Below are 26205 nucleotides of genomic sequence, written 5' to 3'. Positions count from 1 at the left end.
TAATCAGTGCTATAATGTAGTAATGCCTAGAGATATATTAAAGCATATAGGTTGTTGTTTTCATATACAGTACTCCAGGCACAAGTTTGGGACTGCTTTTTTTTTTTAATTTCTAATTTTTTTTTTAAATTTTTTATAAACATATAATGTATTTTTATCCCCAAGGGTACAGGTCTGTGAATCGCCAGGTTTACAGTTCACAGCACTCACCAGAGCACATACCCTCCCCAATGTCCATAACCCCACCACCCTCTCCCGACGCCCCTCCCCCCAGCAACCCTCAGTTTGTTTTGTGAGATTAAGAGTCACTTATGGTTTGTCTCCGTCCCAATCCCATCTTGTTTCATTTATTCTTTTCCTACCCCCCCAAACCCCCCACGTTGCATCTCCACTTCCTCATATCAGGGAGATCATATGATAGTTGTCTTTCTCCGATTGACTTATTTTGCTAAGCATAATACCCTCTAGTTCCATCCACGTTGTTGCAAATGGCAAGATTTCATTTCTTTTGATGGCTGCATAGTATTCCATTGTATATATACACCACATCTTCTTTATCCATTTATCTGTTGATGGACATCTAGGTTCTTTCCATAGTTTGGCTATTGTGGACATTGCTGCTATAAACATTCGGGTGCACGTGCCCCTTCGGATCACTACGTTTGTATCTTTAGGATAAATACCCAATAGTGCAATTGCTGGGTCATAGGGTAGCTCTATTTTCAACTTTTTGAGGAACCTCCATGCTGTTTTCCAGAGTGGTTGCACCAGCTTGCATTCCCACCAACAGTGTAAGAGGGTTCCCCTTTCTCCGCATCCTCGCCAGCATCTGTCATTTCCTGACTTGTTAATTTTAGGCATTCTGACTGGTGTGAGGTGGTATCTCATTGTGGTTTTGATTTGTACTTCTCTGATGCTGAGTGATGTGGAGCACTTTTTCATGTGTCTGTTGGCCATCTGGATGTCGTCTTTGCAGAAATGTCTGTTCATGTGGGGACTGCTTTTTAAAATTACTTAAAATATTTCTTTTTTCTCCTTCTTGCTGTTTTCGGGGGGCACCAGTTGTACCCTGTTAGTCCTAGTCTGCTGTGGGCTGAAAGCATAGACATTCTGTCAGTACTGCCTTCACTATTCATTTTATTCAAAATTATGATCTCTCTCCACAGTGCTGATCCCCCCTTACCTGCTTTATTTTTCTCTATGCTTTTTACCGTCAAACATTTGTTGCTTGTATGTATGTATTTAAGTAGAGTAAAGGAACAGGTCACTGTTTTATCCTTAGCACCTAGATCACTACATGGCACATAAATGGAACTCAGTAAAGATTTGTTGAAAGAATAAATGAAATTCCTTTATAATAAAAGATAATAGGGTCTATTTAAAGACTTGAGCATTTTATAGTATATAAATACATGAACTCTATGGTATATGGTCTCTATAGCTTGGAGTTGTTTTATGCTCTTTTGTACTTATTTCCATAAGGTGTGTTCTAAAGATGGGTGGCTGCAAATTAAGTGAACCGTTGCCATTTTTCTTAGTTGGTAAGACTTCACTTAAAAAATATTTAATGTGAATGGTAGTTATGGATTGCAATGGATATAAACTGTCCTCATGGTTTTATTGGCAGAACAGGTAACGTTATTTCTGTTTTACAGTAGAAGGAGGCTGATGCTTAAGTTGAGTGTGAGTTCACAAAATTAATAAGGAGTAAAGATGGGACAGAACTCTTCTTCCAGGATTTGTTAGATGATCAAAAAATTCAAATATCAAAGCCCATTTCATAATAGATTCCATTGATTTGTTAAATCAATGCCACCTTAATTTTTATAAGTAGCCATAAAACCCATAGTATTGTCATAGATCAGTACTTTATACTTTTTCTTTCTTTTAATATAGATCTTCCTTGACCATCATATACAATTCTTTTTAGAGTAAAAAGGCATTTGAATAGGATAGCGTTTACATAAAGTTGTAAACAGATAACTCTAATCTTTTGTTAGCAGTAAGGTTACTTTGGGGATATTAATAACTGGGAAGGAATACAAGAGTTCTTATGTTGTGCTTAGTAATGTTCTCTTTCTTGAACTTAGCATGGTTATACATCGATAAGCTTATACTATAAAAATCCATCAGGTTTTATGCATACTATTTTATTTTTCTATGCCATAAATGTCAACAAAAAATTTCCCTTTAAAAATTGTAAGGGACATCTGGGTGGCTCAGTTGCTTAAGCATCTGCCTTGGGCTCAGGTCATGATCTCAGTGTCTTTGAGATCAAGCCCTGGGTCAGGCTCCCCACTCAGCAGTGAGTCTTCCTCCTCTCCCTCTGCTTCTCCCCACTGCTTGTGCACACTCTCTCTCTCTCAAATAAAATAAATAAAATCTTTTTTTAAAAAATTTTTAAGTAATAATTTATTATCCCTCCCTGCTGCATCTGAAGAACTTCAAATATTCTTTAAATTACTCATTTCATTTGGCTTTTAAACATGAATAGGGGTGCCTGGGTGGCTCAGTGGGTTAAGCCTTTGCCTTCGGCTCAGGTCATGGTCTCAGGGTCCTGGGAGCGAGCCCTGCACTGGGCTCTCTGCTCAATGGGGAGTCTGCTGCCCTTTCTCTTTCTCTGCCTGCCTCTCTACCTACTTGTGATCTCTGTCTCTGTCAAATTAATAAATAATATATTTTTTAAATAAATTAATTAATTTTTTAAAAATCTTTTTAATAAATAAATAAATAATAAAAATAAAAATGAATAATAATCATGTCCAACTGAATAATAATAATCTTATATTTTTAGTGTAAATCTAAATGACAATAATTTTATAATTTAATATTTTTAAATATCTAAAATTTTTTCTTTCTTCAGCAAAGAAAGAATAATAAGAAGGTACGAGTGACAGTGAAGCCCCATTTGCTGTACAGAGTAAGTTTCCTATCAAAGAATTCAAAGTCTGTATTTCAAAAGTATAGAAGGAACAAAATATTTCTGTTATAGTAATAGAAAAATTATTTCAAATTAGAGTTAATAATAATTAAAGCCTTCTTCTCTTCAGCCTTTAGAACAGCAACATGGAGTCATTCCTGATCGAGATGCAGAATTTCGTCTCTTTGACCGTGTGGTAAATGTGAGAGAGTACTTTTCAGTTCCAGTTGGCCTTCGGGGCACCATCATAGGAATTAAAGGGGGTAATATCTCAATACTTGGTGTGTCTTCAACTGCATTTGCAATTGTAAAGTAAAACACAAATTTCTTTGTCTTATATCTAAGCAGAAAGCAACAACGTACATATAGTTAACACTATTGTACTGTACGCTTAAAAAAATAATTAAGATGGTAAATTTTATATCATATATTTTTTATTAAAAAAAAAAAGACAAAGTTAGAGAATGGAGGGAAAAGGGAAGAAGCAACTGAGGATCTAAATTTGCCTCAAAGGGATGCCTGTTGTGAGCAGCTTTGCAGTGTAGATTCCAAAAAAGTCAGCCTAGCATGAAACAGCAAATCCAGTGCCAAGGGGTCAAGCTGTTGGCAGCACTATCCTTTGATATCTCAAGCACTCAACTTTGGTCTAATTGTCTGGACTAGGAATGGTAAGGGCCAGATGGGTATAATGAAAGAACCCTTCTGCTGCTGTCGGCTCAACCCCCTGCATCAGCTGTTCAAATACAGAGCATATTATTAGATTGTGTTCTAGTTAAGTTGTCTTGATTAGGCCTTAGGACTTTGATAACATTGGAGTTTCCTTTCTTCTGGCAGTTCCTATCAGTAATAGTGACTACTTGGAATTTTGTTTTGAGAAGGTTTTTAAAGCTGTATATATGCCAAGTGGGAAAGAGCTCTGTCACTGATAAACCATGTCTGCCATGGATAAAAAAGGGGAATATTTCCCCTCAGCCCTCATCTGAGACCTCATCTCCATAGTCAACTCACTAAAGGGAGTGAACAATCCTCTTACCTTTTATAATCTTAAAATCTTTTGAGGAAGTACCCCTCCCTTAGATAGGGAGTAAGAACCTGAAAGGTGAGCTTTAAGCCTTCAGAGGAGGAATTCCAGTCTCTCATTAAGCCTCTTCTTACTTTCTGGAGCTTAGATTTCAGGTAAAAGTGTCAGGTTGAAAGATAGAGCTGAATATTGGGGAATGGATGAGCTCTGCAGGCCTGGTTTCAGCTGGGCAGGACTGGGGATGGGGAACAGACATCCCTCCACTCCTATTCCAGGCTAGGATGTTATCAAATATTGTATTAGGGTTCTCTAGAGAAACAGAACCAATAAAGTAGAAAAAGGGTAGGGGAAAGGTGGAGAGAAATTGAGGTGGGGGAGGGGAAGAGGTAAGAGAGGTTGGGGAGTGAGAAGAGGGGAGAAGGAAGGAGGTAAGGTCGGTGAATTCTGAAGTAATGTAATAGATCTATTATTAACTTGGGCTTAGAATTCAAATATAGCTTATTATTTCATTTTATCTTGGTGTTTTGGGTAAATTTACTCTTGCCAAATATATCTCATCAGCCTCTCTGCCAAGTATGTTCTTCTCTGTTCCTATCTAAGTTTATTGTACTTTCTCATGTCTCATATCTCGGTTATGGCATCTGTAATCTACCGAGTCATCTCAGCCAGAACCTTGGAGTCATCTTTGGCATCTCTATCCTTTTTATCTACACAGGTCACAAATTCCTGCCAATTCTTTTTTTTTTTTTTAATTCCTGCCAATTCTATCTAATAATATTTCTGTTCTCTCCATTCTATTCCCTTTATTAAATAAACTGCCATGCTTTCAGATCATCACTGTCTTTTATCTTACTGCAAGACCTTCTGAACTGCAGACTCCAAAGTTACCTCTTTTTTTTTTTTTTTAAGATTTTATTTATTTATTTATTTATTTGACAGACAGAGGTCACAAGTAGGCAAAGAAGCAGGCAGACAGAGAGGAGGAAGCAGGCTCCCTGCTGAGCAGAGAGCCCGATGCAGGGCTCCATCCCAGGACTCTGGGATCAAAACCTGAGCCGAAGGCAAAGGCTTTAACCCACTGAGCCACCCAGGCGCCCCTAAAGTTACCTCTTTTATTAAATCTTTCATTGTGAATAATTTCCAACATAGATAAAAGCACAGAGAAAAATAAAATTAACCCCCTCACAACATCTAATTTAAAATATTATTTTACTTCAATACCATTTAGGTAATCTGCAAGCTTATCTACTTTTCATTTACTGTATTCCCCTACACCATTTTCTTGTAGGTGTAATGCTTCTTACAAGCCAAACACTTAAATGCTGGTTTTTCATCATATGATCTTTAAATTCCTCTTATTTAACAGCTAATAGAGAAGCTGATGTACTATTTGAAGTACTATTTGATGAAGAATTTCCTGGAGGCTTAACAATAAGGTTTGTATTTCCTGATGATAATTACACTTTGTAAGTATGTCCACGTGGCCAGTGACTTTACATTATTTGTTTATTTGTCTACAATTTGAATTTCTGTCATATGCAAGACATCATACATGCTACTAGGGATATAACAGTGAGTAAGATAGACATGCTTTCTAGACTCACAAAGCTTTCATTTTATTGGGGGAGATAATTGTGTAACTGATCATAATATTAATTATTTAATTAAAATGTGAGAAGTGCTGGAAAGGAGAAGTTCCATTTTCTGTAAGAGTATGACTTCTAGAAAGTCTTCTTTGACAAGTGCTATTTAAGATGGGACTTGAAGATTGAGTAATAGTTAACTGGAGGAAGAGGGAAGAAGAATGGCAAGTGGTCAAGAAGAGGAAATAGCATGTGCAACAAAGGATTTATTCATTTAAAAAAAAAAAAGAATGCAAGTGTCAGCAACTTCAGCAACTATGTAAGATGAGAGTAAGAGAGAAGAGCAAGGACCACACTGTGTAGGAGCTCCAAAGCCAACTTTGAGGACATGCTAATGATTTTGTTATCTTGGTCTTTATCCTTAAAGCAATGTGAAGTCATCAAAATCAGAGGTGTGACATGATTGCAGATTTATATTTTAGTGGAACTGTGGGTGCACAGCCACACCGGGGTGGTTTGAGGGAGCAAGAAATTGAGCTGACCCTTGAGAAGTTTGACCATGAAGGAGAGAAAAGGTAACTGGAGGTTAGCAGGTTTAAAGCCAGAGGATTGGATTTTTTTTTGTTTTTAACTTACATGAGTGAGATTTACTTATTTGGGGACAGTACTGATAGAAAAGTTAAAGTTACAGGAAAAAGGATTATGATAGAATGAAAGATGCATGGAATGGATTCTGTCACTTAACCTTTGTGCTACTTTGGGTAGGTAGCTAAAAGCATTCTGACCCTCAGTTTCTTCATTTATAATGAAGGTACATACTTCACTAGATTATGATGAGGATTAAATAAAGTCCTTTCTACTTTCAGAAATGTATCATCTTATAAATGGAGATCTTTCTATGATTTCAGGTTCCTCTACTGAATTTAAAAGTAATATTTACTAATTGAGAATATGGACTGATTGTCCACCTAAAAATAATTTGATTCTTCTGCTCCCTTTAGTATTATTTAGTATTATTTCCCTCTGAAATAACTGTTTACTTTTTAGGTGCTCGCCTGGTAGAGGTTATCGACTGCCAACAAGTGCCTTGGTAAATCTTACTCATGGGAGTCGCTCTGAAACTGGAAATCAGAAGTTGACAGCCATTGTGAAACCACAACCAGCTGTGAATCACTATAGCTCAAATTCATCAATTTCATCTGGGCATTTGGGAGGCCTGTACCATTCTCCCCAATCACTTTTTGTTCCTACTCAAGTAAGACTCTTAGTCTTTCATTTCTTTCTGCCCCTTTATAAATCTCAGGCAGACTTTGTAAGTAAAACCTAATTTGACTTAGTTTTTAAAAAAATTTTGGTTCAAGTCAATTTCAGATTTGTTTTTAAGTTAATAGGCTAGTAAAGAACACTACTAGGGTGCCTCTGTGGCTCAGTTGTTAAACATCTGCCTTTGGCTCAGGTCATGATCCCAGGGTCCTGGGATGGAGCCCCACATGAGGATCCCTGCTCAGCAGAAAGTCTGCTTCTCCCTCTCTCTCTGCCTCCCCCCCACTCATGCTCTCCTTCAAATAAATAAATAGAATCTTAAAAAAAAAAAAAAAAAACTACTGATAACATCCTATGTCTGTTATAAAATTACAGTTGAAAAAGAAATACATTTTTAAAAAATGAACCTGAGAATGCCTCTTTTCTTTTTATATGTTTACTTTTCAAACTACATTTGTATAACTCAGATGTTGTATTCTGTCTGCTATGAAATGACATGAATTTGAGAGGTTAAAAGGGAGAGAATTACATTAATCAAAAGCCATTTTCAAGTTCCTACCCATGCAACTCATGGGTGATTTCCTCTAGTTTATCTTTCTGGAGACGAAAATTGAATTGTTTTGTGTGAGACATTTAACCTTGTGTAACTCCATGTCCCCAAATCTTACCCACATTTTAATCCAGGTAATACGTGTTCATTATAGACTAATTAGAAAGTACAGATAAGGAGATAATAGCAAAGGAAACAGAACCAAAAATCAAATTTCATAGGTAACTACTATTAAATTTTAGTACATATTTGTTCAGAGTTTTAAGCTGCACAAAATCAATTCCTCATAAGTAATAGCTGGTTTTTTAATCTGTTAGGTTACTTTTGTGTAAAATGAAGGTTTTAAAAATTAAATTGTTAAATGTTAGCTTGAATGAGATATCAGTACATTGGAAGACTAAAAAAAAATCTACTGGTAGGGATATTAATTTAATATAATCTTCCATAGCATTTTTCATGCTTTAAATACTTTCAGTAAAACCATTCAAAACCAATTACAAACAATAAAGACCATTTTTACTCCAATAGAATATTTTTATGATTACTATACTGAGCTCCAGAAAAAAAGAACTGAGATTCAGATAATGGAAGTTAATATTTTGTGTACTGCTAGATAACGTTAATGAATTTTTTTATTTTAAATATAAATCCTTATTTTTTTCTCGTATTTCAGTTCCTTAAGAAACTTTTTGTGCTTTGCCAGGTACCTACTAAAGATGATGATGAGTTTTGCAACATTTGGCAGTCCTTACAGGGATCTGGAAAGGTTCAGCATTTTCAGCCAACTCTACAAGAGAAGGTTAGTATACCTTGTTTGATAGACATTTAATTCTAAAAAACAAAATTTACATTTCTCTTGTGAGCATGCAATGATTATTTTTTTCCCTAAAATCTCATAAAATAGAAATAACAGTTTTAATCATGAATTTTCCTAATTCTCTTCAGCCATATATAAAAGTTTTTAGATTCAGGAGAAGGAATATAGATAAGTTTTCTTTTAAATTATTTTAGATTTTATTTTAATTGTTTGCAGAATCTCAGTAACTATATTTTAAATTCAACAAAGGCCTTAATGCACTTACTATTAACTAATTAGTTTCCACCTGAATGTGGAGCTTTATGTTAGCACTTGGTTGTCTTAAATATGAGTGAGCAAATTCACATTCCTTAGTATAAATTAAGAAGGGAAAAGAAATTCTGCTAAAAAAGTAGACTCAGAACAAAAAACGGGAAAAGGTAAGAAATAAATTCCTACAACATTTTTTGCTAGTTACTGACCTATCTTCACGGCTTAGGTCAAGAAAGAATATTCTCTCAAGTTTATAAATCAGTAGCCTGCACAATGAAGGCCTCATTTATTCTAATGTCTTCCAGTGATGGTGACATTTTCAGAAGAAAGTAGCAAAGGATATTATGTAAAATAAACCTAAAAGTTTTATACAGGGCTCTTCTGCCAATATGCTAAGTTTTGCTTAGATCATCCATAAATCCTTACTACCTAAATGCAGTCTATATCCGAGTTTCAAACCCTCTTTTCCTGTCTAATTTATTTGGTACCACTAACCATTCATTTTTTAGGAATGCTTTGTTATCATTCATTCATTTCATTAATTCATTCAACTTGTATTTATTGAGTGCCTATCATGTGCATTGTCCTATGTAATGAGAATATAGCTGTAAACAAAACAAAAATTCTGACCCTCAAACAATTAGTATTCTAGGGAGGAGAGGACAATAAATAAGTAAATTACATGGTATGTTAGATAGGTAATTAAAAAGTTTGAGAAAAATTTCAGAGAAGGAGCATAGAGAATGTTGGCAGGAGGGGGAGGCAAGGTTTTGCAGTTTTAAATAGAATGATCAGGTAACATTTGAGTAAAGATTTGAATGAAATGAGGAATAGAGTATCTAAGTAGATATCTGAGGGGAGGGTGTTCTAGAGATATTCAAAGACCCTGTTGGGAAGACAATTCCAGTGTACTCAAGGAAGAGAAAAAAGACCATTATAGTTTTGAATCAATAGGCTGAGTTACAGGAACTGTAATTAGATACCATGCAGGACCTTCTGGGTCATTATAAGAATATTGTTTTCTACTTAGCGAGATGAGGAATCAGTAAAGCGTTTTGAGCAACAGAATGACATGATCTGATTTATATTTTAATAGGATCATTCTATCTGCTATCTTTTTTTTTTAAGATTTTATTTATTTATTTGACAGAGAGAGATCACAGTAGACAGAGAGGCAGGCAGAGAGAGAGAGAGAGGGAAGCAGGCTCCCTGCTGAGCAGGGATCCCGACGTGGGAGTCGATCCCAGGACCCTGAGATCATGACCTGAGCCGAAGGCAGCAGCTTAACCCACTGAGCCACCCAGGCGCCCCTCTATCTGCTATCTTAAGAATAGAATGTAGAGGAGCCAGGATGGAAACATTATTTAGGAGATTACCGGAATCATCAAGATGGAGTTCATATTGACTTGAACCAGAATAATAGGAGCATGGAGAAGTGATCAAACTCTAGGCATATTTGGAAGGAATTGCCATCTAATGATGAATTAGGTATAGGGTTAAGAGAGAAAAATATGGATTAAAGAATGTGGCTCTTAAGGTCTTAGTAACTAAAAGGATAGAGTGGCTGTTACCTGAGATAGAGAAGGTTGCAAGTCAAGTAGGATTATGGAGGAGGATCTGGAATTCAATTCTGGTCATAGTAAGTTTGAGATGTATATTAAACATCTAAGTGGAGATACAGAGTTAGAAATTTGAGTAGAGGGGTGCTTGGGTGGCTCAGTCAGTTAAGTGTCTACCTTCTGCTCAGATCATGATCCCAGAGGAGATTGAGTCCCACAAGTGAGGAGACGACTTCTCCTTCTCCCTCTGCTCTTCCCCCTGGTCATGCTCTCTAACTTACTTACTCTCTCAAATAAATAAAATCTTTAAGAAAAAAAAAAAAAAGAAATTTAAGTAGAGATGTAGAGTTGGACATTGATTCTGATGGTTATGGAGGATGTCCAAGCTGGAGGGAGAAATTTGGGCATGTGTATGTGTATCTGTTTATCTATTTATCTATATCCAAGGAAGTGGATATAGATAGAGATGTCTAACAACTTAGCCTTAGAGAATTCCATCCTTAAAGAGCCAGAGAAAACCAGTAAAGTGTGGTGTTGTAGATGCCAAGTGAGGAATGGATGTCAAGAAGAGTAATGAACTGTGCCAAATGCTGGCAATGGATCAGTTGAAATGAAAACTGAGAATTGACCATAGAGTTTTACACCTGAGGTCATTGGGAATCTTGACAAGAGCACTTTCAGTAGAGTGGTAAGAGTGATATACCAAGAAGAGTGTGTTCAAGAGAGAAGGGGAGAAGAAAAATTGGAGGTAGCAGAATAGGCAATTCCTTCAAGGAGTTATACTCTAAAAGGAAACATTACTCTGACTCCCCTCTTACCTTTTGCTTCTTATTCAGCTTCTTTCTTAACCTCTGTTTTTCCAACTATTCTCTGGGCACTGTTCCCCAAAACTGAAAAACTAGTTTTTTCTCCACCTTTTGTTTTATTGTTTGGTGATGTTGGCTCTTACTTTGCTGCTAATTTAACCACTCAAGCTATGTGATCCATATTTCTCAATCAGGATCATTCTAAGCCAGTATCTCCAACTTTCTAGAAGACAGGTATAGATGGACACCCCACCATCACCTCAGCCAAAAGATGTTTTAGAATTGACCTCATCTAAAGCTTCTTATCCTTATTTCTAACACTACCATTTCCCCAGGCATATAATCTGAAAAGAATGGAGTAAAATCTTTTTCCTTTCTCCCCTCTTTTTTTTTTTTTTTTTGCAGTGAAATTCCAAATCTTTTTATTTCTTGACAATTCCCACAATTGGGCCTTAGACTGTCATCCTAAGCCTAGATAAACCTCCTATCTGTGCTTCCCACTTCTTTTCTCCTTCCTTTTTAGTCCTTCTTACATAGTACTGTTTGATGTATCTTTCCTATTGATCTTTCTTGGTGATCCTTTCACCTGTGTTGGCCTAATGGCATAACTGGGCAAAATACCTAATTAACAAAGACTTCTCGGTTTGACCTTACTTTGTTCCCTGAGGCACTGTGGTGTAATAAATCTGCACTGGACTCAGAAAGTCAGATTTGGTGACTCAATTTGAGCAACTCTAATTTCCTTGGGCCTCTGTGGCCTCATGTGCAAAATTAAGGCATTAGACTTAGATGACCTCTTTTTCAGCCCTAAAAGAATGTTATTTTTTTTTTTTAAGATTTTATTTATTTATTGGAGACGGAGAGGAAGCGTGAGAGTAGAGTGAGGGACAGAGGGAGAAGTAGTCTGCCCCTGAGCAGGAAGCCCGTTGGGGGGCTTGATCGCAGCCCTCTGGGATCATGACCTGAGCCAAAGGCAGTTACTTAACCAAGGTGCCCCGAAGAATGTTATTCAAATACTATAGAATGTATAGGGCTCTCTGTTCAGTACTAGTGGAATTCAGCCTCTACTGAAACTAATATCTAGCCCTTCTATATCAAACTCTACCTAATTCTTATATAAAGTATATTCAACTCTTTGGTAAAGTGGTTTGTTCTAGTAAGATTGGTCTGTTTATTTTCCCTTCCCGACAAGTAGATAATTCCCATTTCAGGTTATGTGTTCTTACTGTTCCTTCTACTTTTCCTCTCTTGCAACCAAAATTCCTCTAGATCTCCAGCAAGTTCTCCTATTTATTTTATTGCCTATTGCCTTGAGATGGAACTGAACACTTGATACTATATTTCCTCAGAATCTTCTGCATGCTGCTCCTGTTATTGGGTGCTATTTCATTATTTGTATCCGCTAAACATTGTCATGTTGTATTTCCTCCTGTATATTCCAAGAATTATGAGCCACCACATATATCACTTAAATCCGTGAAGCATTAATAAGTGACCTGGTGTTCATCTGATAAGCATATTCCAGACAACTCAACATGATTTTTTAAAAAGTATTCAAGCATGGCACCTGGGTGGCTCAGTGGGTTAAAGCCTCTGCCTTCAGCTCAGGTCATGATCCCAGTGTCCTGGGATCGAGCCCTGCATCAGGCTCTCTGCTCAGCAGGGACCCTGCTTCCTCCTCTCTCTCTCTCTGCCTGCCTCTCTGCCTACTTGTGATGTCTGTCAAATAAATAAATAAATAAATCTTTTTTAAAAAGTAAAAATAAAAAGTATTCAAGCTTCTGGAAAAGGCAACACTATGGAGACAGTAAAAAGATCAGTGGTTGCCCAGGGTTTGGGGGAAGGATCTGTAGACAGAGCACAGAAGCTTTTTAGGGCACTGAAAATAATCTGTGTGGTACTATAATGGTGGATACATGTCATTATACATTTGCCTGAACATATAGAACATACAGCACCAAGAGTGAACCCAATGTAAACTATAGTCTTTGAGTAATAATGATGTGTCTGTGTTGGTTCATTGGTTGTAATAATATACCACTCTGGTGGAGGATATTGGTAATGGAGAATGCTGTACATGTGTGGAGACAGAAAGGATATGAAATATCTCTGTACCTTTGTCTCAATTTTGTTGTAAAACCAAAAACTCTTTTAAAAAGTCTTGTTTTAAAAAAATTTAAGTCTTTATTGTCAAAATATGACAATGGGAGTAATAAATAACTTTATGTAGATATCAGATAGAACCACCCAATAAACTATACCCAAAACTAGAATATTTTCTAATTAAACTTCTGGCATACTTTTTCTCTGCTATGGTACTGTGAACATGGGTTTTAGTGTTAGACCTCAAGTGTCAGCTCTCCTATTATTTAGTTCTACAACCAAATATTTTATCACTTTGAGGAAAGGTAGTTTTGTTTGTTTTTAATTCATTTATAAGAATTTTAACTTTCAGGTTGCAGTTCTACCTCAAGAAATAAGTCAAGTAACTCATCATAAATCTGGCTTTACTGACAACAGTGTTAAATGTCAGCAAAGAAAACATGAGCCTCACAGGAAATGTAAGTTGAAAGTTAAAAATATACTTATGATGCTAACTGGTTTCTTTTTTATTATTACAGTTTACTGAGTTATAATTCACATACCATAAAATTCATTTTTTGAAGTATTTAATCAGTGATTTTTGTGTTGTTTTCACAAAGTTGTACAACCTATGCAGTTCTCTAAATTTAGAACATTTTCTTTACCCCAAAAAGAAACACCATACCTATTAGCGGTCATTCCTCCAGCCCTTGGCAGCCATTAATTTACTTTCTGCCTCTATGGATTGACCTGTCTGGACATTTCATGTAATCATAAAATTTGTGACTTTTTGTGACTGGCTTCTTTCACTTGGCGTGATGAAGACAAGGTTCATCCATGTTGTAGTATGTATTAATACTTCATTCTTTTTTTTTTTTTTTGCAGTCCTTTTTATGGCTGAATAGTAGTCTATTCTGTGAATACTACATTTTGTTTATCAATTCATCCATTGATGGAGATTTGGGTTTTTCCACTTTAGGGCTATAATGAATAATGCTGCTGTGAATATCCATGTAGAAGTTTTTGATTGAACATATGTTTGCAGTTCTCTTAGGTATATATCCAGTTCAGTAGAATTAGTCATATGTTAACTCTGTGTTTAACTTTTTAAGGAACTACCAAACTTTTCCAACTGGTGTTTCCCACCAGCGATATATGAGAATCTAGTTTCTTTACATCTTCCATAATACTTGTTATTGCCCATCTTTTTTATTGCAGCAGCTCTGGCGGGTGTAAAGTTAAGTCTCTCTGTGGTTTTCATTTGGGATTCATTAATGACTAATAACATTGGGCATCTTTTCATGTGCTAATCAGCAGTTTGTGTATCTTCTTTGGAGAAATGTCCATTCAGGTCCTCTGTTCATTTTAAAAATTGAGTTACTTTTCTTTTCATCCTTGAGTGTGTGAGTCCTTTACATCTTCTGTATGCTACATATATATTCAGATATTTGATTTGCAAATATGTGCTGTCATTCTGTGTGTTGTCTTTTTAACTTTATAGTGTCCTTAAAACAAAAATCTTTAATTTTGGTCAATTCTAATTTATCTTTTCTACTTTTTCTTTGATTACTTGTGCTTTATGTATCATATCTAAGAAACCATTGCATAATCTGAGGTCACAAAGATTTATACCTGTCTTTTCTTTTAAGAGATTTGTAGTTTTAGCTCTCATATTTAGGTCTTTTTTTTTTTTCCATTTCTGAGTATTTGTATATGGTACAAGGGAGGGGTCCATATTCATTCTTGTAATGTGGATATCCAGTTGTCTCAGCACCCCTTGCTGAAAGACTGTTCTTTGCCCATTGAATTCTCTTGGCACCCTTATTATACATCAATTGACCATAGAGGTATGGGTTTTTTTTTTTTTTTTTTTGTATGGGTTTATTTCTGACCTCTCAGTTCTATTCCACGGATCTATATACCATCTTTATGCAAAGAACATACTATCTTAATTATCACAGCTTTGTTTTAAGTTTTGAAATTGGAAACTTTGAGTCCTCTAACTTTATTTTTCTTTTTCAACATTGTTTTGTCTGTTCTGATCTCTTGCGTTTCTGTATGAATTGTAGGATCAACTTGCCTGTTTCTGTGAAAATGGCAGGTGGAATTTTTGTTGAGATTGTGTTGAATCTATAGATTATTTTGGAGAGTATTGTCCTCTTAACAATATTAAGTTTTCCTATCCATGAACATAAAGTATCTCCGTTTATTTAAGTCTTTAATTTCCTTCAATGATGTCTTATAGTTTTCAGTGTACAAGTCTTACATCTTTTGAAAAATTTATTCCTGGTATTTTATTGTAAATGCTAGTTATTGTCAGTGGAACTGTTTCTTGGTCTGTTTTTTTATTTTCTTTCAAAATTTTAATTTTTTAGAGAAAGAGCTAGAGGAGGGGCAGAGGGGAAGAGAGAGGAGAGAATCTCCAGCAGACTCTGCACTGAGCATTTAAGCCACTGTAGGGCTCAGTCCCACAACCCTGAAATCATGACCTGAGCCAAAACCAGGAGTCATACAGTTAACCCACTAAGCCACCCAGACACCCCTATTGTCAGTGGAACTGTTTTCTTAATTGGTGATTGGGGATGGATTGTTCAGTGCTGTTTATAGAGATAAAGCTGACTTTTGTATATTGATTTTTGTATCCTGCTACCTCGCTGAACTTGTTTATTAGCCCTAATTTTTTGTGGCTTTGGCAAATAGAGATAGTATTACTTCTTTTTATGTGATTTCTTGTATTTCTTTTTCTTGCCTAATTGCTGTAGCTAAAACCATCAATGCAGTGGTGAATAGAAGTAGTAGGAGTGAACACCCTTAATTGTCTTGATATTAGGGGTAAGCTTTCAATCTGTCAGCATAAAGTGTAATATTAGCTATGGGTTTTGGTAAATGCCCTTTATTAGATGAGGAAGTTCCTTTCTGTTCTGAGGTTGTTGATTTTGCTCCCTCTTGAAGGAATATTAGATTTTGTCAGTTGCTATCTCTGTGTTTAATTAATATGGTAGATTCCATTGATTGTCTTTTATATGTTGAACCAACTTTGCCTTCTTGGAATAAATCCTACTATGTCTAGGGGTTTAATCTTTTTTATATGCTACAGGATTTAATTTGCTAGTATTTTGTTGAGGATTTTATTTTAGCATTTATATACATAGTAGAGGATATTTGTCATTTCCTTTTCTTGTGATATCTTTGATTGTGAAATCGTGGGAATACTGACCTTACAGAATGTGGGGAATAATATTTTGGAAGAGCTCAGCCTCATCCTGGTCTCTGGTGGCTGCAGGTTATTGGTTTCACCAAAAACTGCTGGCTGCTATTTTTTAAGGCTACTTAGAGTTGTAGAGTAGGGATTGAGACTAGGGCAAGTTCAGCCATAAAGCTCACTATTAGAAGAGTCAGTCTTTTTTCTGGAGTAAATACCCCTCAGATTGCTATGGGCCTTTGATTAATTTCTGTAACTCTAAAAATTTGGATTCAAGTAATTTATGCCGATTTTCTTGTTGTTTTTATGGATTTGATTAATTTCCGTAACTCTAAAAATTTGGATTCGAGTAATTTGTGCCCATTTTCTTGTTGCTTTTATGGAGCACAGAATTTTTAAAGGTCCTTACTCTGATTTTTTGGCTGATGTCCCCTCACTACTTTTTGAAATAAATTTTATTCAGCATAATCCAGTTACTTTTTTGTGTGTAAACACTTGCCTATTAAATTACTCTAACTTATGTTATAATTTTTTATTTAAAATATGTATATTTTGTTAATATTCTCTTACATAATATATAGATTTTTACTTATTTCAGTCCTCCAGTAGTGCTTACTATGTTTCAGGCACAGTGGGGAATACAGATACAGAGATGAGAATCTTCATCTTGCAGTTAGTTTTTCTCTTCTCTTGATCAGAATATTCCCAAATTGCTGCAAATTACTCTTTAAGTTCAAAGTATGACTCATTTGTTATTCATTCATTTATTTATTCAGCTGCTATTTATTGAGCTCTATGTACAAGGTACTATTTTAGGTGGTAGGGATATATGAGTGAACCAGACAGACAAGTCTTCCGGACTAATGGACTTTATATTTTTAGGTGGAAACTGACAATAGGCAAAACAATAGCTCTCCCCCCCCCCAAAAAACCCTATTCAATAAATTCCATAATGTGTAGTAATGATAAGTGCTATGATGAAAAATAAAGCAGATTAAAAGTATAGGTAGGGGTGGTATTTTATAGACCAGTCACGGAATGCCTCTCTGAGGATAAAACATTTGAGCAGAGACCCAAATAAAGGGATAAGCTATGCAAAACATTTGCTGAAGAGTATTCCAGCAGAGGAAATATCTCATGCAGTATCCTGAGTCTAATTTATTATATTTTATACATGCATGTATTTTATGTATATATAATATAAGAAAGGTTTCTTTTTTAAAGATGTATTTATTTGAGAGAGAGAGAGAGAGTGTGTGTGTGAGTGGGGGAAGGGGCAGAGGGAGAGAAGCAGACTCCCCACTGAGCAGAGAGCCTGACCACCACTCAGGGCTCAATCCTATGATCCCATGACCACGAGATCATGACCTGAGCCAAAACAAGGAGTCAGATGCTCAAGTAACTGAGCCTGGGCACCCAGGTGCGCCAAGAATGTTCTTTTAAAATATTTTTCTAAAAAGCTGTTTCCAAAACAAATATGTGGTTTTATAACTTTGGTTCAGTTTGATAACTGCTAAACTATTTTTTGCACAAATATCTGTTATTTTTGTTTCTTTTACATTTTAAGTTACCTATAGATTACTGTCCCTATAAGTCATAAATATAGCTTAAAGATTTTATATTTAATTGAAATATGTTGCTGTTTTTCTTCAAATTATTATTTACATGAATGTATGTAAACTATTTGGAATTCCAATTTAGTTTTGGTGTGTGTGTGTCTCAACAAAGGCTTAATGTCAGTATATGTAAACTTGCTTTTTTATTTCCTCCTTTTTGTAAGATTACTTCCTTCCTTTTCTCCCTTATTTCCCTTACCTCCCTTTCCTCTCCTCCCCTCCCCTTTTTATGTCCCCTCTTCTGTTCACTATCTTCCTATCTTTGTTCATTTCTTCCCTTCTCTCTTCATCCCATCCCTTCCCTCCTTCCCATACCTTCTCCCTGCTTCTTTTCTCACCCTCTCTTTCCTCTTTTGTTCTTTCCTCCTTTTTTTCCTTTCTTCCTTCCTCTTCCTTTTTTTTTTTTTTAAGATTTTATTTATTTATTTGACAGAGAGAACACAAGTAGAGGGAGCAGGGCAGGGAGAAGCAGGCTCCCTGCCAAGGAGGGAGCCCAGTGTGGGGTTCAATCCCAGGATGTTTAACTGACTGAGCCACCCAAGCACCCCTTTTCCTTCCTCTTCCAATTTGTCCTTTTTATTTTTCCTACCATTTTCCCTATTTCCCCTTAACAGGAGTACTAAAATAGCTTCCTAGTTTTTCTCTTACTCTCCTGTCTATTTGATAAGCTACTGCCATATTTTAATCTCCCTAAAGCACAGTTCTGATCAGATCACTGCTTCTCAAAACCTTTCTGTGATTGGTTGCCCGTTTCCCATCACATTAGCTCCATGATGCTCCTTGACCTCCAGCAAAATTAGTCTGTTTAAGAGTTCCGTAAATAAATTCCTTGTTTTTTGCTTCCACTTCTTTTCTCCTGTTATTTCCTTTTCCTGGAATGCTTAGCCTTCTACTCTGCCCTTTGCAAATTTACATTCTTGGAGACTCAATTACATGTCACCTTTCCTTTTCCCTTATATCTGTCAGTATCTCTTCTGTTCTTCTACAAGTTTTTCAAGATGAGGGCCTTTGTCCTCTCAGAATTCTGTGAATTTTCAGCACAGCAACACAGTGCCTTGCTGTGGCAAATATTTGGTAAATTTAACTGGTTTGTAGCAATATTTTTCACTTACCAAAATTCCTATTTTCTTGTTCCTAGTTAAAGAAGAGTGTAAAAGTCCTAAAACTGAGAATCGGTTACAAAAAATGTCAAATAAACAGGTAAGCTTTCTTAAATCAAATTTCTAGTAGCCACCTTTTTGTTACCATTGGTAGCTCTGTGGCATCTGAATTTTGCAGCCCTAATCCATTAAGGTGTATGACAAGAAGATTGATGAAGTATAGCAACTGCCTGTCACTTGGATGGGGGGTTACACAAATAGAGTCAGGATTTGGGACTAGAGATATTTATATACACACACATATACACGCACGCATATATATACGTACATATATATTTAAAAGTTGGGTAGCCTTGAGCAACTCACTGTACCTCTCACAACCTCAACTATCTTCATCTTTAAAATGGAGTAAAAATAGATCACTTGTCTCACTCCTTGTATGTAGTCTATATATATATATACGTATCTACATACATATGAACATACCTACATACATGAATATATGCATAAAATGTGTAGAAATATATGCATGTATTCAGTGAATCATTTGAATTAACATAGCAAAGTTAATAGTTAATTCTGTGGAGTAGCTTGGTGGGAGGAAGCTGAGATCATTTATGTTTTACTTTGTATAGTCTCTGCTGATTGATAAGGAGAATATACACATTTTACAATCAAAGATTAACAAATATTTACTCTAAAAACATTTAGGTACACTAATGATATATGTACTTTCTATATGTGTATTATTTTTTTTAAGTTTTTAAAAATTAGATCTCTTATAAGCTAGTAATTTATCAAATTTATAAAAGACATCTTAGCAGTATATTTGGCACATAACAGGTTCTCAGTAAATGGAACCCATTAATATTTAGATACCAGTAAATGGTTGACTTTTAAACCCTTCTTTTTCTGAAACTCTTAGCTATAATTTCCTTTCTTCTAGAGAAGGGATTTATAAACTTTTTTATGGATTCTTTCTCAGAATAATGTTTTTAATGCTGAAATAAAATACATAAGATTTGAAAGAAAATTAATTATATTGAGATACAATTAGAATCACCTTATTGCCTACATTCATAATTGAAGAAAAACTTCTAAATTCATTTAGAAGTTAATGAAGATAAAGGTCTAAGTTTTTTTCTCATCCAAGTTTACATGTCCCCTTATGATAGAAAAGAAAATGGCACATAAAAAATTTGCAGCAATTTATTTAGAACACTATTAAGTAACAGTTATTTTATTATTATATTTGCACAAAAAGCTCATTCTTACTCTTTTATAGATGTTTGGAGGGCCTGCCAAATGTAATATTAAGCTATTGAAGAGAAATGAAAGTGCAGAAGTCTCAGAAAACCAAAAGGTTGTGACTGGTTACCCAAATGCTATTGATAAGGTAAAAAACCATTCATTCAATTTCTCTTCCTGAACTTTGGCACCTGGGAAGATGATTGAGTGGAAATTATGTGATCATTTTTGTGCCTAAAATTCTCAACTTTTTCCATATCCTTCTACTTTCATCTTTCTTCATGCACAAAATATTTCTTCTTTTAGCCAAACCCTAGAATTGAGAACCTTTTAGCATCCTTGAATATCTCCAAAGAAAATGAAGTACAATCATCTCATCATGAAGAGCCTCCAAGTGAAGAGCTTTTGTCACCACAGTCATTTGCTATGGTTCGTATTTTATAGGAGCTTTCATACTGTAGTAACTTCACTGTTGTGGCCTCTGCATACCTACCCCATGCAACTCTTAGAACAGTTTGGTCTCCTGTGTACTGGAGTGTTGCATCATATTGACATTTTGTGAGGAAAACCAGGCTGCCCTGGGCAATTATCTATCTGTTTGATTGTTTGTTTTCCTCTTTAAACCATATAACTCCCATGCTTTTCAAACATTGCTACCAGGCAGTTTGGTCAGGTTAAGCAGAAAGATTAAGTATTGTTTCTGTGGCAGATAATGTGGTTATTTTTTTTTTCAACTCTAGATTGTTGATTTTGCTTAACTCCCTATCTGAATGTAGTTACCATCTTAATTTTTAACAATGGAACTCATTAAAAGAAGGGTTAATAAACTCTGTAATTCTAATGTTAACTTTTGTCTACCTACCCCCACCATCTCTGTACCAATCATTTTCAAAACAGAAGGGAACTCGGATGCTTAAAGAAATACTAAAAATTGATGGCTCTGATGCTGTGGACCATAAAAATGAAATGAAGCAGTTTGGTAATGAAGTCAATGTTTCCTCTAATAGAAGAGATGAATATGGACCTTCCTCCCAGGCTAAACAAAATAAGAAATTAAGTATGTAAACTAAACTAAGTACTATTACTAGTAACCAATATCATTTCAAAACTTCAGTTAATTTGGGGTATTTTTGTCATGTGCTTTTTGAAGATAAAACTACTTATATTTTTAAAAGAGTATAATTAAGAGTAACAAATAAGAGTATAATTTTTATGCTTGTGTTATTAAATAATAATATAACTATGTAACCAGTAGATCTGTAGTCTCTGTCTTATGATTACTTTAATTGTGCTATTACAGATACTCATTCTGTAGTACCCAAACATAGAAAAGTTTTTAGATTCTAGCTTTTTTTCCTCAGTAATTTAAAAAGTTATGTAACTTAAGTATGTTATTTCACTTTACTAAGATTTTAAGATTTTTTTTCTATTTACAAAATGAGAATAACATTGCAAATGACTTGTGATAATTATATGATCCATATAAAGCAGTTAGCACTGTGTCTGGCTCATTATAGGTACCAATAATTGATATTAGTACTATGTTACAATAGGTTGACCAACATAAAAATAGAAAAAGCGATAAAATCAATTAAAAATAATTAATAGATGGGCACCTGCATGGCTCAGTGGGTTAAAGCCTCTGCCTTCGGCTCGGGTCATGATCCCAGGATCCTGGGATCAAGCCCCGCATTGGGCTCTCTGCTCAGCAGGGAACCTGCTTCCCTTCCTCTCTCTGCCTGCCTCTCTGCCTACTTGTGATCTGTCTGTCAAATAAATAAATAAAATCTTTAAAACAAAAATAAAAAGACTGAATGTAGACATTGGAAAGTAGGTACTTACCTTAAAACTGTGAAGCCCATAGTATACCATTTGGTACATAGCCAGATTTTAATACACATCCATCATTGCTCCTACTGTCTGTGTCCCCTATACTTTACTATTATGCCTCTGTAAATTATCTACAGAAGCCTCCTAGGAAGAATGACTAATATAAAAGTAAGTGGGGACAGAAGTTTCTAGAGATAAAAAAAATTTTGAAATAGATCTGAGCTCATTAAGGATCAAAATCTGGAACAAAATCAGAGCCTAGCTTCATTTATCTTCTATTTTAGTGAATAATAGAATAAATGATTAATTTAAAATTCCAGTAACTATTAGGAAACTATCATGGTGACGCACATGCTCTTCAAGTAGAACAAAATAAAATTTTAAAACAAAACTGGAAAAAGATGGTTCCACTGTCAAAAACAATTAACTTTATTTCAGAATAGTAAAGAATATCTTATCTCATAGAGTCAAAAACTCAGAATCCAGCCCAAATTACAGGGTTAATAAGTTCTGTGACTTTGGGCAAGCCACCTAACCTTTTTTTAATCTGTATAATAAGAGGTTTAGTTTCATTCTTCACTGGGATGTGCTCTTGTTCTATTAGCCAGTTTGTTGATCATAAAGAATGTGAACTTTCAGAATGTTTTAATCATCTTCTATAAAAGCACTTTTAAAAGGGTTATTTTTAGAAAAAACTTCTAAGCAGCATCATTTGGGAGTAACCAAATCTTTTATCCATGTGTCGCAGAACGTAAAATGGAATTTTGACAAGTAAGACTGAAGCCAAAGCCTCAAAACTTAAAAAATTTTTTTTAAGATTTTATTCATTTATTTGACAGACAAAGATTACAAGTAGGCAGAGAGGCAGGCAGAGAGAGGGGGTGAAGCAGACTCCCCACTGAGCAGAGAGCCTGATGCGGGGCTCAATCCCAGGACCCTGAGATCATGACCTGAGCCGAAGGCAGAGGAGTCACCCACTGAGCCACCTAGGTGCCCCTCAAAACTTAAGATTTAATTGTAAATCAGCTCAAGAAAACTGCTTGTTCAAACACAGCTTTGCTCAAACATAGCTATATAGTCATTGATCTCTCAAGATTTCAGGTTTTTGTAGTCAGCTACTTACCATATTTTAAAATCTTTATCTTAGTCATGTATCATTAATCAGTTATAATCATCTAAAAATCTCTATTGAATTCTTGGTAATTTTAGGCAATACTAAATAATTTGCTTCATGAGAGCTTCCTTTTTTCATCTTTTAACAATTTTCTGCTTGCTATCTATAAAACCCTATAATAATTGCAGAGCTCAATATATAGTTTAATATCTGTATATATATCCTTTTCTGTTTTTTGGTAGCATCTTACATGAATAAGCCTCACAGTACTAGCGAATACCATAATGTTCAGTCTATGGACCATGTGTGTTGGCCTGCTCCCAACCATATCCCTCCTGTGTCCACACCAGTAACTGAACTTTCTCGAATTTGTTCCCTTATTGGAATGCCACAACCAGATTTCTCCTTTCTTAGAACACCACAGGTACAGTATACTACTGTTGCATTTATATAACTTATTTAACACTGAGCTTAAATAAACTGACTGAAAATCTTTGGCAAAAATAATATAATGGAGCTGATTTTTTCTTTTACTTTATGAGCATCATAGATTTATACTTCCCACTATGGCTCACTCACATTTATGCCAGAGCCCACAGAGATGCTGACAAAGAGAAAACCTGGGCAGCACATAGCCCGGACAGATTGATAGAGCCAGGGATCTTTGTCTACAGCAGCAGCTTTCAAACTTTTGGCTTCATAAACTCCCACTGTTTTTTTTTGAGGTCCCGCCAAAGCTTTTGTTTACTTGTGTTATGTTCTTATTAACTCTATTAGAAACTGAAGTTGAAAAAAATTAAAAATATTTATTAAAAATAACTTTTCAAAAACTTAGTGGGAAGAATAGCACTGCTCTACATTTTTGCAAGTCTTTTCCATCTCTAGCTTAATGGGAGAAGCTGGATTCTCATATCCGCTTCTTAATATCAATCTCTTGTGTTATGTTTTGGTTGAAATACCTGAAGAAAATCTGGCCCCTGACAGATTGATAGAGAAAGGGAGAGAATTTTAATAACCTTTTCAGATAATGGATATTTTTTTGATACTACATTTAAATGTGGTACTTTCTTAGAAGTTAGTTGCGGTGTAGAATTTTAAGCTATTCCAGTGAATTTTCTGTCCTCTCTATACTTGTGAGAAACTAAGAGTAGAAAGGGCAAATAGCACCTTAATGTTATTATGAATATAGTTTTGACTCAAGGACCTCCTGAAAGGGTTTCAGGGACCCCCAGGCTGCCCAGACTGCACCTTGAGAACCACTTACTATAGGAAAGTTTGTTTTATCTTCTTTTTATCCAAGTTCTTGATACATTCTCACCTAAAACAAAGCAATCTTAAATTAATATTATTACATAAAAATAAGTAGAATTTTTTTTAAAAATTTGTTTTGTAAAAGAAAAAATGTATAATAGAGAGTTATATACCTTAAATGTGAACATGAAATTGGTCATTACCACTAAGTCTTTTAGATTTTGGCAGTTAATTCATATTAATGAAATATCTGCTATTCGGAGGAAGGTGTAAAGCAGGAGTCCGCAATTTTTTTTTTCAAGGGCCAGATAGTAAATATTTAAGGCTTCATGGTCTCTGTCACAGCTACTCAGCTGGGCTGTTATAGTATGAAAACAGACATAGGCAATACATGAAAGGACTTGGCTGTATTGCAAAAAAACCCAAAAACTGAAACAAACCTTATTTACAAAAACAAGCAAAAGGCCTAGTTTCCTAACTCCTGGTTTAAAGAAAAAATTTTATTGGCTTTCATTTGCATTAGGATTCTTGACCCTTCAGCTAGCTTAAAGAACATTTTATTTTATAAACATTGCAAGATAAGGAAATGATTCTAAAGTTTTAGTAGGGAAACCCAAAACTAAATTGATTGCCCTTTTGAATTTTTGAGTTCTTTTTTACAGAATGTCACATGAAATTATTCTGCTTGTTTAGACTAAGCATGGGGGGAGGAAGCCAATATCCTAGACAGTTAACTTTATAGACATTTCATATTCTCTTTTTTAGACAATGACAGTTTGCCAGGTAAAATTATCTAATGGCTTACTGGTACATGGGCCACAGTGCCATTCTGAAAATGAAGCCAAGGAAAAAGCCGCACTTTTTGCTTTACAACAATTGGTAAGAATTGATCATGACTTCTCTACTAAACTTTTAATTAATCTCTATAGATGTTTTTGTTGCATTGTCTTCTAACTTTTAAATACTTCCATAGGGCTCCTTAGGAGTGAATTTCCCTTTACCTCCACCAATATTTCCAAATTATCCTCCTGCTGTACCACCCGGAACCATTCCTCCAGTTTTTCCTCAACCTACTGGTAAGATATTTGGCTCCTCTAAATATTTGTTATTGGGGTGCCTGGGTGGTTCAGTCAGTTAAGTGTCTGCCTTTGCCTCAGGTCATGATCCCAGAGTTCTGGGATCGAGTCCTCATCAGGCTCCTTGCTCAGTGGGGAGTCTGCTTCTCACTCTCCTTCTGCCCCCTGCCTCATGCTCTCTCTCTCACTCACTCTATCTCAAATAAATAAAATCTTTAAAAAATAGTAAAATAAAGGGGCACGCAGGTGGCTCAGTCATTAAGCATCAGCCTTCAGCTCAGGTCATGATCCCGGAGTCCTGGGATCGAGCCCCGCAGCAGGCTCTCTGCTCAGCGGGGAGCCTGCTTCTCCTCCTCCCATTCCTCCAGCTGTCTGTGTGTGTGTGTATGTGTGTGTCTCTCTGTCAAATAAATAAATAAATAAGCGATCTTTTCATTAATTAAATGAAATAAATACTTGTTAATGAGTTACTGTTTTTATTTTAATTTTTTTTAAAAGATTTTATTTACTTACTTGACAGAGATCACAAGCAGGCAGAGAGGCAGGCAGAGAGAGGGGGAAACAGGCTTCCCACTGAGCAGAGAGCCTGATGAGGGTCTTGAACCCAGGACTCTGAGATCCTGACCTGAGCCGAAGGCAGAGGCTTAATCCACTGAGCCACCCAGGCGCCTCTGAGTTACTGTTTTTAAAGAGTTATTTTAAGAAGCATCATTTTGAAGAAAACAAAAAATTTATTTAAATGTCTAGGAAATGTAAGAAGGAATTAGGAGAAGTCAGTCTGAAACCAGAGCCTGTAGATTCATGTAGAAATACTATTCCCTTTTACAGCTTCTAGTGTGGCTATAGTAGGACTGTTCTTTGTTCTGGGCAGCCCCTTATTCCCCAGTAGCTGCCAACAGATGAATTCGGGTTTAA

General features: G+C 35.6%; 1 protein-coding gene across 2 annotated transcripts in view; it reads left to right on the top strand.

Annotated features, from left to right (window-relative positions):
- Positions 1–26205, top strand: part of XRN1 (5'-3' exoribonuclease 1) — a 104068-nt gene that overhangs the window by 69129 nt on the left and 8734 nt on the right. For both annotated transcript variants that reach the window (XM_080822544.1, XM_080822543.1), the window contains exons 28-40: positions 2864–2920; positions 3051–3183; positions 5308–5377; positions 6572–6779; positions 8041–8136; positions 13227–13332; positions 18810–18871; positions 20057–20167; positions 20326–20448; positions 20917–21076; positions 23206–23387; positions 24980–25093; positions 25188–25290. In XM_080822544.1, the coding sequence (XP_080678670.1) occupies positions 2864–2920; positions 3051–3183; positions 5308–5377; positions 6572–6779; positions 8041–8136; positions 13227–13332; positions 18810–18871; positions 20057–20167; positions 20326–20448; positions 20917–21076; positions 23206–23387; positions 24980–25093; positions 25188–25290 (1525 nt within the window). The remainder of the gene's footprint in view (positions 1–2863; positions 2921–3050; positions 3184–5307; positions 5378–6571; positions 6780–8040; positions 8137–13226; positions 13333–18809; positions 18872–20056; positions 20168–20325; positions 20449–20916; positions 21077–23205; positions 23388–24979; positions 25094–25187; positions 25291–26205) is intronic.

Source organism: Martes martes (genome assembly GCF_963455335.1).
Source record: "Martes martes genome assembly, chromosome: 1".
Lineage (NCBI taxonomy): Eukaryota > Metazoa > Chordata > Mammalia > Carnivora > Mustelidae > Martes > Martes martes.
Note: the sequence above shows the minus strand (reverse complement) of the source record. Positions and strands in the feature narration are given on the sequence as shown.